Source organism: Phaseolus vulgaris, chromosome 8 (assembly GCF_000499845.2).
Source record: "Phaseolus vulgaris cultivar G19833 chromosome 8, P. vulgaris v2.0, whole genome shotgun sequence".
In the NCBI taxonomy this organism is placed as follows: domain Eukaryota; kingdom Viridiplantae; phylum Streptophyta; class Magnoliopsida; order Fabales; family Fabaceae; genus Phaseolus; species Phaseolus vulgaris.
The window spans coordinates 19,111,920-19,132,133 of NC_023752.2; the positions used below are offsets into that span (position 1 = coordinate 19,111,920).

At 31.4% G+C, this 20,214-nt stretch overlaps 1 protein-coding gene across 1 annotated transcript; it reads right to left on the bottom strand.

Annotated features, from left to right (window-relative positions):
• Positions 1-15,047: 15,047 nt before the first annotated feature.
• On the bottom strand, positions 15,048-19,158 carry LOC137826212 (uncharacterized). Its single transcript, XM_068632099.1, has 6 exons — positions 18,807-19,158; positions 17,980-18,219; positions 16,883-16,994; positions 16,604-16,778; positions 15,900-16,140; positions 15,048-15,655 (listed from the first exon to the last, which is right to left on the bottom strand). The coding sequence occupies exons 1-6, from the start codon at positions 18,988-18,990 to the stop codon at positions 15,375-15,377; spliced, it is 1,233 nt and encodes a 410-aa protein (XP_068488200.1). The 5' UTR covers positions 18,991-19,158; the 3' UTR covers positions 15,048-15,374.
• Positions 19,159-20,214: the final 1,056 nt, after the last annotated feature.

The following is a 20,214-nucleotide window of genomic DNA, read 5'->3' on the forward strand; positions in this document are numbered from 1 at the left end:
CAAACTCTTTAGGAAAAAGATAGTGTTGCCAAGTAAACAAAGCCCTAACAAGTGCATATAATTCTTTATCATAAGTGGAATAATTGAGATGACTTCCCTTCAATTTCTCACTAAAATAAGCTATGGGGTGGCCCTCTTGTAGGAGGACAGCCCCAATGCCTATACTTGAAGCATCATGCTCAATCTCAAATGTTTTAGTGAAATTAGGAAGGGCTAAGATGGGAGCATTAGTCAATTTTTCTTTTAAAATCTCAAAAGCTTTTTGTTGTGCTTCTCCCCATTGAAAAACCACATCCTTTTTCACTATATCATTGAGACGTGCAGCAATGGTACCAAAGTTTGGTACAAATCTTCTATAGAAAGAAGCAAGTCCATGGAAACTTCAGACTTCATTCAAAGTTTTTGGTGTAGGCCAATTTTGAATGGCCATCACCTTTGTTTTGTCCACATGGACCCCTTTGCTACTCACAACAAACCCTAGGAATTCTATATGATCAAGAGCAAACAAACATTTAGCAAGGTTAGCATACAAATGTTCCTTCCTAAGGGTTTCTAAGACTTGCCTAACATGCATCCTATGATCATTCAAAGATAAACTATAAATGAAAATATCATCAAAGTAAACAACAACAAACTTACCAATGAAAGGTCTTAAAACATGATGCATGAGGCGCATGAAAGTACTTGGTGCATTAGTTAAACCAAAGGGCATAACTAACCACTCATACAAACCAAAGTTGGTCTTAAACGCCATCTTCCATTCATCACCCGGTTTGATACGGATTTTATTGTAGCCGTTTTTAAGATCAATCTTTGTAAAGATTTTTGAACCATGCAATTCATCTAACAAATCATCAAGCCTAGGTATGGGATGCCTATACTTAATTGTAATGTTATTGATGGCCCTACAATCCGAACACATTCGCCATGTGCCATCTTTCTTAGGCACTAAGATGATAGGCATAGCACAAGGACTCATGCTATCTTGAACCCACCCTTTCTCAATCAAAGCCTCAACTTGTTGGCGAATTTCCTTGGTTTCACTTGGATTGGTCCTATAGGCTGGACGATTTGGTAAGGAAGAGCCCGGTATCAAATCAATTTGGTGCTCAATCCCTCTCAAAGGTGGAAGTCCTTTTGGAGGATCTTGAAACACATCTTGAAACTCTTCTACCAATTTTTCCAAACAATGAGGACTATCAACAAGTGGTTCTAACTTAAGAGTTCTAGGGATGGCTAAGAAAAGAGGATGGTGAGCCACTATTTCCCTTTGAATCTCATGCCTAGACACAATAAGTGTAGGCTTAGAACTTTTATCTTTTTTATCTTTTTCACTCTCCCTCTTTTTTTTCATTATGATTTGGTCCTCATGGACTTCTCTGGGAGAGAGAGATTTTAAAGTAACCTTGTGGCCATGGAAATCAAAAGAAAGTTTGTTGGTAAAGCCATCATGAAAAACTTTTCTATCAAATTGCCAAGGCCTTCCCAAAAGAACATGTGTAGCTTCCATGGGCACAACATCACATAATACCTCATCTTTGTATTTTCCAATAGAGAAATGGATGAGGATTTGTTTATTCACAACAATTTCTCCTATTTCACTAAGTCATTGCAACTTGTAGGGCTTTGTATGAGAGATAGTAGGCAATCCAAGTTTATCTACTACTCTTGTACTAGCCACATTAGCACAACTACCCTCATCCACTATTAAAGAACAAATGTTGTTTTGAATAAGACATCTTGTATGGAAAATATTTTCCCTTTGACTTTCATCAAAAGGTTGTGAAACTTGTCCAAGAAGTCTTCTCACAACTAACAAATCTCCTTCAAGTGGACTCTCACTCTCATTCTCACTAGACACCCTAGAAGGTGAAGAATGCCTAGGTGAATCCGAATCATTCTCACTCATGACAATGCCACTATGCACAAACATATTCCTTTTAGAAGGACAATTAGTCGCAATGTGACCATAACCCATACACTTAAAGCATTTCTTACTAGACGATTTAATTGGGGATTTAGGCCTAGAAGTAGAAGGCTTAGATTCCTTTAGTTTGAAAGAAGAATCTTTGGAAGGAAATTTAGAAAAAGACTTTTTGTTACTCCAAGAATTGTTGTAGTAACCATCATTGGGAATATTTTTGAAAGAATTTTTCTTAGCAAGTTGGGCTTCCACCTTCATTGCAAGATGAACTAAAGAACCCAATGATGAATACTTTTGTAACTCAAGAACATCTTGAATATCCTTCCTTAGACCACTCACAAACCTAGCAATCATAGCTTCCTCACTTTCTTCTAATTCAACTTTAAGCAAAAGCGTTTCTAATTCTTTGTAATATTCATCCACACTTAGCGTGCCTTGTTGAAACCGTTGGAGTCTCAACATGAGGTCTTTCCTAAAGTGTGGTGGCACAAACCTAAGGCGCATTTGATCCTTTAAAGAGTTCCAAGAGTCCACGGGAGGACCCTTGTGATAGATAATGTCCTTTACAACACCATGCCACCATTTCATGGCATAATCACTAAACTCTAAGGTGGCTAACTTAAGCTTGTGCTCATCTTGGATCTCATGGATCTCAAATATTTGTTCACACTTAGCCTCCCAATCTAAATACACATTAGGATCACTAGAGCCATTGAAACTAGGAAGCTTGACCGAAGGTAGCCTAGCCTTTGCATCTTGGTAGTATCCATCTCCACGGTGATGTCTCTCCCCTTGGTTGTGGTATCTAGAGTTTAGGTGTGTTCTTGTTTAATTTTGAGTTGTGTTGCACTTTAATTCAAGAGCTCTTTAATTCTTGCTGTTTACCTTTCTGTTTTTAGGCTTATTTTGAGTTTTATTGCTGTTTTCTTAATTTTGCCTATCATGTGTTTGTGTCTTTTCCTTTTTGAATCCATACAAGTTTTGTCAATAGTCATGTTTTTCCATGAATGTCATCACTTCTTGTAGTACTTTTATTGAATTTTTTGTTTCTTGCTTTGGTGTAATACAGTTTTCTGAGTTTGATATTTGATCCTTTGTGCATTTTCTGTTTTAGAATTGAGTTCATACTTGTATTTTAGACCTATACAAGTTCCTATACATCATTTCCATTATGTCTTTGCTAGTTCTTAATTCTGTTTTTCATTCCTGTTAGGATTCCTCTGTTTTTCTGAAAACGTGCTTTCTGTTTCGATTTATTGCAATTGATTCACTAACTGGAAATTTCTGAAATTATGGATTTGTGTTCTTCAAAGTGTTATAAAACAGTAGAAAAAAGAAGTACTTCAAAATTCAAAGTACAAAAAAAATGATAAATCAAAAACAAAGAGTGTGCAATTCTGCCGAAAAAAATACGATAATCTGGCAGCGATTTTGAAAAATTTATCTCAATTAATTGGCTTACTGTTTTTTCGTAATTCCAGTGCCATTGTTGAGCTAAGATCTTGAAGTTTCTGTGGTTAAAATTTCATAATCCAGTTCGCTTTATATCGTTCCAGTTAAATCAGTGAACATCAAGCACAGTTTGCATAAAAAATATTTTCCAATAGCTCTGTTTTTGTTTTCTTCATCTACTCTAGTGCTTTTCTTTAGGTATCTTTTGTGTGCCTTCTTTTGAATTGAGTACCTTATTTTCTTGCTTGTCTTTTGTTCATTATTCTTTGAGTTTGTCATACATCTAGTATTCCTTTTGTTATAGCCTTTTATTGCTTCATTGGTTTTGTTGTGATTGGCTTTGAGATTGGTGTGTCTTGCTTTGACATCTTTCATTTGAGGATTCCTAAGGCCTCAAGATCAGCTTGGTGCAGGGACATTATTTCTTTGATAGTGACTTTTTCAGGCCAATTTCACTTCGGCAATTTGGTTGCCAAATTAATTTTTGCTAACTTTGTTTCTTAACTTGTTTGTTGTTTTTTGTGTTTGCTGTTTTCATTTGCAAATGGTTGCCTATTCAAGTGGTGAATCTTACAAGCAGCACTCTCCTTCCAAAGCTTCAGTCCTTGGTGAATTGCATGAAGCTCAACGCACCATTCGGCATTTGGAAGAAAAATTGCAAAAGATGGAGGTGCAACAAGCTAGGCTATCTCACTCTATCAATGATGGGCATCATTCACATAGACCTTCATCAAGAGGTTCTTCAAATGACTTAGGTCGTGCAGAGGACCATAGGAGAAGGCGAACTCCACCCCAATTCCATGGACATAGATATCACAACCAAGGGGAGAGACATCACCGTGGAGATGGATACTACCAAGATGCAAAGGCTAGGCTACCTTCGATCAAGCCTAGTTTCAATGGCTCTATTGATCCTAATGACTCGTTTTCTTTCTGGTAACTTCACCTTTACTGTTATCTTGGCATAAATGGGAGGTTACTTACCGTTGACAATTAATTGTTATTAAAGGGAGGTTAATTGCCACAATCAATTGCAATCAATGGGAGGTTAATTACCATTAATTGTATTTATTATTGTTGTCTCCTAGAACCACTATATATAGTGGCTTCCTTCAAGCAATGTAACACACAACATACAGCAACACACACTTGCTTCCTCTCTCTTTTCCTATACTCTCTATTTCATCTCTTGGGTGTAAGTGTTTAACCCATATAGAGAGGATTTGTTTTGGGGCTATTTATCTATTAGCTAGAGAGGAATTCATTGTACTGCCAGTACCATTATAGTGGAAGTTTTGGCTCTCTCGCCGGTGGTTTTTTACCTCTATTTAAAGGGGTTTTCCACCTAAAAATTATGGTATCATTCTCACTTTACTTGTTACTTTAATTTCTCATAATCTTTTATTGAAATTATCACGCTTCCGCACACAATATCCCTACACCATCCAAACAATAGGGAACAAAATCTACTTGAAAATATCAAAACACTGATCAATGAAGCTATTCTTGAGGAACAATTAGTATTGCCAAACAACTAAAAGCTCTACAAGAAAGTCATGACAAGGCATTGAAAAGGATAATTTACACTCTTACAAAGCCAATTGAAAAATCCTTTTCATAAATGCTATCCAAGCTCCAATTCCTTACCTCTAACCAAAGATAAAATTACTAGGATGGGACTGGTTGTTTCTTTGAACAGTTGATCTATGCATATATGTTTATATATTGACTTTCCCTTTGTTTAGATTGTGCTCACATTTGTAGAAATGTCATGCTTGTGCTATGTTGTGAATTACTACTTACACAAGTATTACACTTTACATGGAAACTGTTTGATAGACACATAAGATTATATGGAATAGATTATTCACTTGAGAATCATATGCCTAAGATATGGTAGATGAACACATGTCTCAACCATGACGAATAACATTCGAAATATTATTGCATATTTTACGAGCATATTTATCTTAATTAAAGATATGCATAAACCATATTGATTGTCTGATAAGATTTTGTGTGACATATTCAAACAATTTTATACATGATTCAATCAATGAATCTTGCTATAATATTAGTGATTAGACTGAACATACATGTATAATTGTGTTCTTCTTATATGCGTTAGATGATACAAAGTAATTATCTGATAAGATATTCAAACATCATAAAATTATAATGTGAAATTCATCAATTAGATGATGATTAAAAATGATTATAATTTAAAATGCAGAATCCTATATATTGATACTATAGGCTTGAATTATCTGCACATTTTTTTTATGTGTTATAGTTTTAAACAAAAAGGGTCATAATCAATTCATGAGTCACATTAACTGCGTGAATTGTCGGTATAAATAAATGGGTTGACAAGTGAGAATTTGGGTGAGTGATAAGAAATCTTTTAAAAGTTTAAAATGGGGCAAATTTCTCTTAGCAACAATGACTTGGAAGAAAGATTTTGTCTTTATGTTTTCTATTTCAAGAGGACAGGTCTGGGTCTATTTCAAGAGAGAGGTCTGATGGAAATGGAAATACATATGAGACCCTATAGTCACGAATAAACGAATAAAGAGGTTGCAAAATTAGAAACTTGATAAGGAGCTTATCAAGAGTTTAGGCCTCCAATCAGTCTTTTAAACTCAGGTTCAACTTGAAGAAATTACTTTAAAGATTTTGGAGCATCAAGATTACAAGACCTCTATAATTGTACAAAGTAGTTTAGGAATTTATTTCGGACCTTGTATTTTGGGTCAAATAGAATATGATTTTGGACCTTGTATTTTGGAACGAGTAGCATGGGATTTTAGGCGTGGGTTTTGTATCCAAAGTCATTTAGAACTTCAACCTATAAAGTTTGCAAGACTCCAAGTAGGCGCCACATGCATGGTAGTTAGAATCAATCGAATCGTAAGATTCCAATCAAAACTTGACGAACATGAATCGGTTTTTTAGTGTGAATCGTGACATGAATTGTGGGATTATCGATTCTGTTTCGTTATTTCCAATTCAATTAGATTCTGGAAAAATCACAAAAAGGAGATAAAAGATTATGATTCATTTAATTTTTTCCAAAAATAATAATATTATTCTATTTTAAGAATCTAAACATATTGTGCATGTAATCAGCAAACTCTTTTTAAACTATGGGCAATTCAACAATTGAGCCTCCAAAATATTAGCCACCTTGTGTTGCAAAGTCTCTTTGGCCTTTTTAAGCCTTCCTCTTGTCATGGGTCCACCTAAGTCTCGAATGGCTTGGTCAAGTTCCTGCTCACCATGCCCTTGGGCTTGGATGTCCTCATCATTCCCTCCCTTTTGAGAAAAAGACTTGAAGTTAATTCCAAAGCTTCATCATCTGCAATAAAAGGAGACAAAAAAGTGTTACTCACATTGTACTTTCTTGGAAGATCAATCTTATAGGCATTGTCATTAATCTTTTCTAACACTTGGAAAAGTTCATCCCCTCTAGGTTGGAGCTTGAATTTTCTTTGTTCAGGGAACCTTTCTTTCCTCATGTGTACCCAGGCTCAAAGATTACTTTCTTTCTTCCTTTGTTAGCTTGCTTAGAATAACCTTCAACCTTTTTTTTCAATTTGTGCTTCGATCTGGACATTTAGCCTTCTCACATAGTCAGCCTTAGTTTGTGCATCTTTATGCTTTACAACAGAAACGTTAGGCATAGGTAACAAATCTAATGGAGTTTGAAGGATTTAATCCATACACAATTTCAAATGGAGAACAATTTGTTGTGCTATGAACAACCTTATATTAAGCAAACTCAATATGAGATAAACATAATTCCCAAGCTTTCAAAAAAAATTCAAAATAGTTTTAAGTAAGGTACCCAAAGTTTTATTCACTACCTTTATTTGTCCATCTGTTTGGGGATGACAAGTAGTTGAAAACAAAAGTTTGGTACCTAACTTTGACTAGAGTTCCTCATAAAAAAAAAAGTACTTAACTTTGACAAGAGTTTCTCTAAAAGGGAAGAGGAGGAGGGTTATGCCCCATTGGATAATATTGAAGACAATTATGTTGATATTGAAGAAGAGTTGGATAATTAGAAACATAAGACAAATTCTTTTATGTCTTGTTATTTTAAGTTTTAAACTTCAAATTTGTTGTGTTTTAATTTGATGTTATTGTTATTTTAATTTATAGGCATAATATTATTATTAGTTGTGATTGTCTCTTTCATTATTTTTTTATTTTTTTAAATTATTTGTACGTATATATTGTATTTCTTTTGACCGCAATGCTTCCGTCGTATTACGGTTTCTGTTATAACTTCATAAAGGACTTTTGAGGTTCCCAATATTTTATGTAATATGATATCCATCACATTTCTTGATATCCACATGACTTATCATCTACTAACTTCATGTTACCATCTTCTTATGCTCATCATTTAGTCTTTTTATGCATCATCGTTGACTTTGTATGTACTTTTTGATCCTGATACAAACTTGGAAGAACTATGATTAACTTATCAAAACTTATAAATATTTTTGTTATTATTAAAATCAGGTATTGTTTTATAAAACTATGTTAATTGATGAAGATTATAATGTCCATGCTAGGTTGTCTATCCATGTATAAAATTGATGATGCCTTAACAATCTAAAGAAAAATATTAAAGAATTTGTCTTCATTTTGATACAACTATCTTGTTTGATCAAATCCTAAAAAAATTGAAAAATATTAAGTAATGTATATTTTCTCAAAAGAGCATCAATCATCATACTTATCTTTTATTTCTTATCTTTGATCACATATGATAATTGTTCAATATAATTTATTCATTTAGCATGTCTTTTTTTAAGTTTGTATTGACTTTTCAAATATTTTAAGGATTATGATCATTATAGATCACAAACTCCTTTGGTAAAACACAATCTTACCAATTTTGAAAAATCTCTAACAAGAGCAAAAAAAACTTTTTATCAAGATGTGACTACCTTTCAATTTCTTTCCAAAATAAGGTATGAGATGTCCTTCTTAAAGCAAGCAAGACAATCCTAATAGCTACACTGAAAGTATCATATTCAAAATCAAATGATTTATTAAAGTCAAGTAGTGTTAGAATTTATGTATTTGAAAAAATTGTCTTGATCCTTATCCTCAATGAAACAACACATTCTTCTCCACTATTTTATTCAAAGGTGAAACAATTTTACTAATGTTTTTCACAAATCACCGATAGAAACCAGTCAACCCAAAAAAACTCCTAATGTCACTAATATTTTATGAGTTGATCAATCTCTAATTGGTTTCACCTTTCTTATTCATTTTTACCACAAATCCTATAAAAACTACATGATGCATTCCATGTATACCTTTTTCTTTATTAGTATGGAATGTTTCTTTCCTAAAGGTTTCAAGCATATTTCTAATATGATACACATGCTCCTCCACAATCAAACTATATATCAAAATGTCATCAAAACCACAACAACTTTGTTTATGAAAGGACTAAGCACATGATGCATTGGAACATTAGTCAAGCCAAAAGGCATGACCAAACCAACCATTCATATAATTCAAACTTTATTTTGAAATTATATTCATTTACCTCATTCTTTATAATTCGTGCAATTCCTTAAACATGTAATAGACTTGAAATGGGCTACATATATTTGATAGTTGTGGTATTGATGACATGACATTTGGTGCACATATGCCAACTACCATCCATTTTAGGGATAAGAAAAATTGACATTACACATAGACTCATGTTATCTTTCACTTAATCTTTTTCATATAATCCCTCATCTTGCTTCTGAATTTCTTTGGACTCTTCTAGATTAATTATATAATCTAGCTGACTAGGAAAAGAAGAAACAAAAATAAAGTCTATTTGATGTTCTATCCCTATTTGATATTCTATCCCTTTTAGATGTTCTATCCCTATTTGATATAGTAAACTTTTAAGTGCATCTTGAAAAAAGACTTGCAAAGTCTTCTAAGACATTTTCCAAATCTTTAGAACTAGTGGAAAAATTAGAAAAAAAAAATATAATTTAAATTTAATTTACTTAGATAAACTAAATTTATTTAAACAAATACTGCAAAATTAAGAGTAAAAAGATAGAATAAAACATCCTCTGCTAAGTATTTGGTGTTCTTGGCGAAGTGATGTAATAAAAGGTATTGTGCCCTAATTTCACTCTAAGACTTTCCAAGAGTGATAAGTTCAAGAATTAAGGTGTCAAATAAAATAGAATAAATTCAACGAAAACAATTAAGAATAACTAAAATTACAATACTACAAGATATAACAAAAGAAATTTTAAAGACTGATTAAAAATGTATAAAAAAATAAGATTAATCTAAATAAAGTAGAATTATGAGATAAAAACTAATAATTAAACAAAGAAATAAAAATATGAAGAGTAATTTATCAATGCAATAAATTTACCACAAGAAATCACTAATCATTACCAACATCTTAATTTCAAATAAATAAATAAAAACAAATTGATAGAATTAGCACTTTCACATTCATTTTGTTGAATTTATTTTCAATTTCTCATGACCTTCCTCTATTTAAATTTTTTTTAAGTGATTTTTGAATTCTAAACTTGAACACTTGATCCATATGTTTGAAGTCAAGTAATAAGGTAAAACAAAAAAACTAATAAAGATTCTTTATGTTGGAAGTTATTCTTCAAATGTGAGGAGATTTACTCTCTTAACAATATAACCATATATCCATAATTGTAAACAAAAACTAAAAACAACCTAAACCAATAAAGATCAATTTTAAACATGTTTTATGCATATATAATCTACCCAACAACCTAAACCAATAAAGATCAATTTTAAACATGTTTTATGCATATATAATCTACCCAACAGCATCATCATTAACAACTAAATTTGTAGTCAAATTATGACTAGCGACGAATTTCTAAATTTTAATATGATTTCAATTCAACTTTAAGGAACATGTTTTAAGTAACAATACCAATCAAAATAATGTTTTAAGTAACAAAATGCAAAAATAAAAGGAGAAACAAATATGACTTTATCTGCACCGTGAAGTTGAGAAAGTCATCGAATGTGACCCAAGATCATGTTTTGTTTGGTTCCAATTAAGTATTGTGCACGAAGACAGATGAGCGTGGATGCTTTCAGTTTGGTTCAACATATGTGCGTGAAAAAGGAGGCGTCAATTTGCAAAAGAAGAATAAAATCGACATCGTGCTTAATATGAAGAAAGTCAAAAAAAACACACATTACACTATTAGAAAGTCATTTTTATCTTTCTTTATAAACATAGAATAATTAATTATGTTTATAAAATTTATATACACAATGTGATCCTAAGATGATTGGATATCACCCTCTCGTCGTTGAACCTTTTGAGTCAATGTTCTAGTGTTGTTTACCCTATCCACCAAGCTCTTTATTAGAAAATCAATTTTATCTTTCTTTATAAACATAGAATAATTAATTATGTTTATAAAATTTATATACACAATGTGATCCTAAGATGATTGAATATCACCCTTTCGTCGTTGAACCTTTTGAGTCAATGTTCTAGTGTTGTTTACCCTATCCACCAAGCTCTTTATTGAATAATTGAAAATAAGAATTGCAGCTACAACAATGAAGTTAATTGATTTTTCTCAAAAATTTCAACAAATTCATTAGTGGATATTATTTTAAAATTAAAACAAATTGATTAATGGTTGAAATCAGGGAAACAAAAAAGTACAAAAATAAGAAACATAGCAGATGACCAAGTAGAGGACCCTACTAGTTGAGGAATTCAACTTTCTCAACATATAACATGTGATGATTCCAGACAACTGGTTACAAATATAGGAGAAGTTAAGATAACTGAAAATAGTCAGACTTAGTCACGTAATAGGTTATTTAAGGCCAATAATGGAGAGATCCAATTCTTATATAGGACAAGTGTTTTAATTTGTTTTTTTATTAACCTTCAATTAAACTTTATTATCAAGCAATGTAGTCACTTACAATTTAGTTTCTAGTGATATGGATTTTCTATTTATTTATTTTCAATAAGAATTTCAATTTTTAGCTTATTGAAAATGAAAATTTGGTATGTTTTGAATGTCGTGCATCTTACAAGAATTTGTATTCTAGTTGTCCATCTTGTTTGTTTAGAGTAAATATTTCATATTTTTTTCTTCTTCTCATTTGGTTAATGTCCTTACAAATAATCAACACATTTGAGGAAATTGGTAGAGCATGCACATCCTCCTTCACAAACAAACTATATATCAAAATGTCATCAAAACCACAACAACTTTGTTTATGATTGGAATAAGCACTAAGCACATGATGCATTGGAGCATAAGCCAAAAAGCATGACCAAACCAACCATTTACATTATTCAAACTTTATTTTTAAATTATTTTCATTTACCTCATTCTTTACAATTCATACAATTCCTCAAACCTGTAATAGACTTGAAATGGACTACCTATATTTGATAGTTGTGGTATTGGTGACATGACATTTTGTGCACATATGACAACTACCATCCATTTTAGGGATAAGAAAAATTTGCTTTACACATAAACTCATATTATCTTGCACACAATCTTTTTCATATAATCCCTCCACTTGCTTTTGAATTTCTTTGGACTCTTCTAGATTAGTTATATAATCTAACTTACTAGGAAAAGAAGAAACAAAGATAAAGTCTATTTGATATTCTGCCCCTTTTAGATAAAGTAAACCCTTAGGTGCATTTTGAAAAAATATTTGCAAAGTCTTCTAAAACATTTTCCAAATCTTAGAACTAGTAGAAGAATTAGAAGAAAAAATTAATTTAAATTTAATTTACTTGGATAAACTAAATTTATTTAAACAAATACTGTAAAATTCAAAAGTAAAAAGATAGAATAAAACAATATCCTCTGCTAAATATTTAGTATTCTTGGCCAAATGATGTAACAAAAGGTATTGTGCCCTAATTTCACTCTAACACTTTCCAAGAGTGATAAGCTCCTTAAGAAAAATAATTATTGATTTAAGATGTCAAATAAAATAGAATAAATTCAACAAAAACAATTAAGAATAACAAAAATTACAAAACTACAAGATATAACTAAAGGAATTTTAAAGACCGATTAAAAATGTATATAAAAAAAAAATTAATCTAAATAAAGTAGAATTATGAGATAAAAACTAATAATTAAACAAAGAAATAAAAATATGAAGAGTAATTTATCAATGCAATAAATTTACCACAAGAAATCATCAATCATTTCCAACATCTTAATTTGAAATAAATAAATAAATTGTTAAGATCTTGATATTCGCATGTTAGAATCACTTTGTTAAAAAAAATCAACAAAAAAATCAAATTGATAGAATTAACACTTTCACATTGATTCTGTTGAATTTATTTTCTATTTCTCAAGAACAACTCATGACCTTCCTCTATTTAAATTCTTTTTTACGTGATTTTTGAATTCTATACTTAAACACTTGATCCATATGTTTGAAGTCAAGTAATAAACTAAAACAAAAAAATTAACCAAGGCTTATTATGTTAGAAGTTATTTCTTCAAATGAGAGTAGATTTACTCTCGTAATAATATAACCCTAAATCCATAATTGTAAACAAAAACTAAAGGCAACCTAAACCAATAAACAACAATTTTATACATATATCATTACCCAACAGCATCATCATTAACAACAAAATTTGTGGTCGAATTATGACTAGCAACGAATTTCTAAATTTTAATGTGATTTCAATTCAACTTTAAGCAACATGTTTTAAGTAACAATACCGATAAAAAAATAGTTTTAAGTAAAACAATGCAAAAAAAAAAAAGGAGAAACATAAGGTTGATGTCATGAAATTGGCCACATTGTGATAATATGACTCTACCTGCGCCTTGAAGTTGAGAAAGTCATCGAATGTGATCCAAGATCACGTTGGTTTTGGTTCCAGTTAAGTATTGTGCGCGAAGACGGATGAGCGTGGATGCTTTGAGTTTGGTTCAAAGTATGTGTGTGAAAAAGGAAGCGTCAATTTATAAAAGAAGAATAAATCGACTTCGTGCATAATATGAGAAAGTAAATCAAGTTTATCCTTAATTATTTTTTCTTTATACACATAGAATAATTAATTATATTTATAAAATTTATATCCAGAATGTGATACTAAGATGATTGAATATTACTCTGGCATCGTTGAACCTTTTGAGTCAATGTTATAGTGTTGCTTAACCTATGTCTACATCCACCAAGCTCTCAATTGAACAATTGAAAACAAGAATTGCAGTTATAACAATGAAGGTAATTGATTTTTCTTAAAAATTTCAACAAATTCACTAGTGGATATTATTTTAAAATAAAACAAATTGAATGATGGTTGAAATCAGGGAAACAAAAAGTACAAAAATAAGAAACATAATAGATGACTAAGTAGAGGATCCTACTAATTAAGGAATTCAACTATCTCAACATATAATATGTGATGATTTCAGACAATTGGTTACAAATATAGAAGTTAGTATAACTGAAAATAGTCACACTTGGTCATTTAGTTGGTTATTTAAGGACAATAATGGAGAAATCCAATTCTTATATAGAACAAGTGTTTTAATTTCTTTTTCTATTAACTTCAATAAACTTTATTATCAAGCAGTTAGTCACTCACAATTTAAAATTTAAATTGTGAGTGATATGGGTTTTTTATATATTTATTTTCAATGAGAATTTTAATTTTTAGCTTATTGAAAATAAAAATTTGGTAAGTTTATAATATCGTATATATTACAATAATTTGTATTCTAGTTGTCCATCTTATTTGTTTAGAGTCAATATTTCTTTTTTTCTTCTTCTTCTCATTTGGTTAATGTCCTTACAAAAATAATCAACACATTTGAGGAAATTGGTAGGGTATGAAATCTACAAAATGAAGTTGTTAGCCTAATAAACACGAAAAGGGAAAGGAAAGTAACCAATCATACCTTCCACTTTGAAGGTTTATAAAACTTTCTACCACGATAACCTAGAGTGTTGGTTGGTGAATGAAAGTACTTTCCCAAACAAACATACCCTTCCACGTCTACTCCATGAGTAAGAACACATTGATGAAGTCATTTAAGGCATAATCACTAAAGGCCTCAGATCTTTCTCACAGATATCAACATGTCACTAACATATTCGACTCTTGGATTACAGTGAGCAACACTACTTAATCAATGAAAAGGTTTAAACAAACATACAAAAAAAAATTGAAGACTAAAAATGCAAAAATTTTAATGGAAGGATTAAAAAAAATCTTCAATGGAGGATAAAAATATATTTATTTTCTTTTCCCAAAAATATTTTCAACTACTATTATTTTAAATTTTCTATACAAACTAAATCTTTTAAAGAAATGTAAAAGAGTTGTTTTAAACCGAAACAAACGCAAGACGTAGATATTTAGTATTCCTTATAATAGCACTTAAAGAATAATAACCCCCTAGAGTAATTTGTATTAAAAGATTCGTTCTAAAAAAATACCTACTTATCCTTATCGCTGATAAACATTCTAAAGTCAAATTTCGTGAGGAAGTTTTTCCGAAACACAATAAACTTGATAACATGCCTAAAGTAATTATTTTCCTTGTCAAATGCTGTATACAGACACGCACTAAAATTCCCCTTGTTTCACCTACTATCATTTTCATAATCAAGAATGTTCTTATTCATTCTTCTTTCAATGTTGAAGATCAGTTCACAACACACGGACAAGACAATGAAATTGCATGATTTTAAATGCAGAAAGTCAGATCATATGGACAAATAAAGATTTGTACATGGCACAAATCTTTTACTATACAGTTAAAAGCACACGACTTGGAATCATGTCATTCATAACACTTTATTCCAATGTATGTTGATATAGATGCACACCGTATTTCCAAAGCAACACCAGTCGACTATGGAGTAGTTAATTAATTAGGGGAGATACATTTTTCCTCAATCATGAAACTGAGGAACATGATGCTCAGAACTCCCTTTCTGGGAACATGATAGGAGCTACGAGAGACCACAAGTAAAGCAGAGCAGTTGCCCAGGAAGTGACAATCCGAACCCACACAGAAGGCCATCCCACGTCAACCAACTTCCCACTCTCTCCAACAGATGTTGACCAACCTGTCAGAAGCATTGCAGAATACATGCTAGCAAGAGAGAAGATCAAGTGGAAGAAGGCATATGAATATGTAACTGGCTTTGCTTTCTCCTTATCTTCTTCCTCCCTTGCATCCAATGGAAGCAAAGGCTTACCTGCAGAACCAGTAGAAATGAAAGATAGTCAGTATTTGCATGTCACAAACTTCTGTAATTCAATGATATAATCAAATAACAAGACATTATTATTTCTTTTCATGCCACCAAACTCCAACATCAAATTCAGCTTCAAGGTCAATAAAACCATTCTTAGATTTCAAACTCAGATATTTGGTGATCAACTTTTTGAATTGTTAATATAAACGATGAAAGAGAAACATTGGATTTAAATAATATTTACCAGCTCGAGGGGAGCTAGGCGGGGAAAGGACTGCAGCAGAAGATCCAGCCCGCACAGCAGAATAAACAACAGATAGAACAGTTGTGACTAAACCCATTGTAACGGTGCCAGTGGAAACAGCTTTGGAGTGTTTGTGAAGACCATTGCACTCGTAATCTCTTGGTTCACTAGCCAGTGCACTATAGCAGAGATAAGTGCAGTATAATGATATTACTGAAGCAGGCAAAACACTTCCGTTTACCTGAATATGAATATAATTCAGAAACCTCAAATCCAACGAAAGTAATGAATGATCTACAAACAGGATAAAATTAATTCCCATCTAAACAATAAAACTTCAGTAATTTATGCTTCAAGCCCAAATTAGAAAATTTCAGTCACATCCAGGCTCACAGGAATAAATATACTTTTTAGAGACATCTCTACTAAGTTACCGCTCCGTAAGAAACATTAACCCAAGATAACAAAGATAGCAGAAAAGAAAGTACCTTCAATAAATAAAAAGATTATATATGAACTTTCTACATAGTAATATTTTAACCAAGTATTTAAGTCAAATCAAAACAAATGGAAAATAACCACAAGACAAATCAATATCATATAAGAGACATATTTGGAAAATTAACATAGCGCATATGAAAAACAAGGAAAATAAATTAATAGTAGTTAACTACAATGAAAATAAATAAAAAAAATGAACTTACTGCAGGATGCAAAGCCACTATGGCAAAAACAAATGCGAGAATCAGGGTCATGGTAATAAAAAAGACATTGATGCCACAGTCTTGTCCAGATGGTGTGAAGAAGTGGTAGAGAACTCCCGAGAATGCAAATGTTGCCAAATAACAAACAAGTGAAACAACAAATAGTGCAACGTACCTGTATAAATAAACAGGTAAATACTGAAATACTAATTCAAAAATATAATGACAACTAATCAAATAAAGAAAATGACACTACAGGAGTGAAATAAAAAAACTAACCAGAATTGTTCATCAAATCCAACCCATTTGTCATTCCATCCATGAACAAAATCTAACAAGAGCATGACTTGAACAAGGAGAAACATGCCCGAGCCAAACTTTGATATTGTTTCTGCGTATTGTAATACCTCATCATTACCATAAACAATGAAATAATTTACATATCAAGTGCATGTGAAGTGTATGTGAACACACATATATACATATCCTCTTTCAATTCAATCTGTTTAAGCACAATAATCTTTGGTATCTCTAAAATTTAAGGCTTTTATTAAGACTGGATACTGTTTTCATTAAGATTTCAAACAAATTGTGAGTCACTCACTACACTAGACATTTAAAGAAAACAATACAGTGATCAAATGATTTTTAAAACAATATTTTGATCATGAGAAGTAATTCCAAATTCAACGAATAGCTCAAATAAATAAGGTACAAGGGTATATTATAAAGAATCTAAGGTTTATTACAACAATCTTTTCATTCCAGCTGGACTTCCATCATCCAATGACACAGCTAAGTCCTCTAACTGTGTGTTGCGGATAATAACTGAAATTTGTAAAATTCCCTTTTTTCTTTAAATAGGAGTTTTTTTTTCATATTCTGAAAATTTGAAGCTCATGATCAATTACCAAAAGCTTTTCTTTCTCCTAAAGAAAATTCTTGCCAAATTACCCCAAAATATCCCAACATTTTTGTTCCCCTTTCTATAGACATATACCCCCAAACTTATTTTTTGTTGTATCCAAACAAATATTTTAAAAATATTTTGAGCTAACTTACCCAAATAAAACTGATTCTAATTATAATCAATTGTTGAAATAATCTCATTTTTGCAGTTGTCTCAAACACACTCTATGTCTAGAAGCACAAAGAAGTCGTCTTATTCAAGGCTAGAGACATCAGGCATGAACCAGAAGTATAGCTACATTTTCCAGTGACAAATTGTACGTCCTGATACTATTTATTTCAAAGTTGTAATCATATTATGCAGGCCCAAATATATGACTAAAGCAACGTAGAAGTACAAAGAGTTCAACATGTGAGATAATCAACTACTATGGATCAATGGAAATCACATTAGAAGAAATTCTTACCATAGAAGCCGATGATCTCGTTTGGAACGAAAAACATAAAGATTACCAGAAGGAACCAACAGATAATTTTCATCATCCAACCTCCGTGGTGCATACCATCCCGAGGATCCCTCTGGGTTTTTACACCAGTCATCAAAACCGCTAGAATAGTGAAAAACAGAAAATTCCCCAAGCTAACCCGCAAAACTGCATCAGTTTCAAACCATTCTCTGCTAGGAGTGTGACTGAAGTGATTAATCCCTGCGGTATTAACAACAGCATTAACAACAACGATCTCATCTACACATCTCAAAAACTTCAGTCATCCAACAGTACACCCACATCACCAAAACCAGCAATTAACTACACATCCTTGGAGAAAAGATATGAAAATTCAGCGTGACTTAGCTCCCAACCAAAAAATTAGTCTCATAACTAATTCAAAAGACCGAACCTTGTGAGGGATAATTCGAGACCCACCAGAGTGCAAAGCCTTAATTATGGCTTAATATGCAACAACACTTCACCTCAGGATAAAAATTATGAACTTGTACTACATAGGATATAAGAAATTATATAACAAACCAATTTTGTACTGAAAATAAAAATAACAAATAAACACAATTACCAGGCATATATGCTTGATAATAAAACCCTAGGGCGGGCGCCATGACAATCACAACAAATGATATGCTTTCAATTAACAGCTAGTTAATTTCAAGAGTAACTCAATTTTGTTTCGGACATTCATTGCATAAACAGAACTTAACAATCGTAGAGAAAATTGACGACTGAGAAATAAGATGAAGTCGATGATTATAAGGGGAAAAAAAGGAAGGGATGGTTACATGGAAGAGATTCCATGAGAGGAGCGGCGACCTCACGGAGGATCCAAGCGACGATGAGAGAGAAGGCGAAGAGGCCGCAGTAAGCGATCCGCGCGGAACGACGGCTGATTCCCGAAACGACGGTCCTGCAGGCGTCGCATGCGCACGCCGCGCAGCATGACGCAAGGCAAGAAGCTGCCCACATCGGTCCTCTTCTTCTTCTTCTGAGATCGAATTAGGGTTTCACGAGTGAGGATTGGTTCAAGTGCGGGTTTTGATGAGAGGAGTTGGAATTGAATTTGATTAGGGCGCAGACGAAGACAAGGAGTGAGGAGAGCGAGAAAGAGGATGAAGAATATTTGGTAATTTCCCATGACTTGACCTTTTCACCCCTTTCATGCCGCGTCTTTTTGGGGGACTCTGTCATTTCATATATCTTTAGGGGTATGAAAACAAATATGGATAAGTACGAAACAAAATAAAATAAAATAAATGCCCCTTTATTTAAATATATTAAAATATCATTATCTTGAACAATAGTGTTTTAAATGTTATTTTTGAAGAGGACTATTTCACAGGAATATATTTAGTCATTTTTTTTTATAAATTTCTATCTTCTTCTATATTTTATACTTTTAGTGCTTTTTTCATGACTTTCACTGGAGTATTTCACTTTTCTTATGCATTTAGTTTTAATTTTTTTTATTTCTTACACTATATTATTTAAATTTAATTTATAATTCATTTAATTTAGTAACTAGTCCAATAAAAGACTCTTTATCAAAAAAAATCAAACAACTATTAAGTATGGTCAGTATAATTAAACACACATTAAAAAATTCAAAAAATATTTATTTAAAAAATGTAGAATTTGCTCCTTTAAAAAAAAAATTATTTACTAAGGAAATGACACAAATGTAAGATTGAAGATGTAATTAAATTAAGAAAAACTTATGCAAACAAATAACAAAATATTTATTATTATCCACCTCTCCAAATTTTAATCAAAGAGAACAATCAATAACTTCGTTAGTATATAGGTAAAATAAGTTTGATGTCCAACTAAGTCACAAATTAATATATTATATAAATCTTTAATATTTTTTTGTGAAGATATAAATAAAATATATATATTTTTAAATGAAAAATAGAAAAATAATACTACTAATAATAAAAAAAATAAATTAGTTTATTTTCTTAAAAAAATAAAATAAATACAATCGAACTTAATCTTTATCTTATGCATAAACTTGGTTATTTTGATGACTTAACTTTTTAATCTATTACTTTTAACTTTATTTTTATATTAAATTTTAACAAATTTTGATAAGATATTATCAAGAAAAAAAAAAACAATTTGCTTATCACAATATAAAATATATATCTTAAATTCAAAATATATTTTTCATTTTTCCATATCAAATCAAAT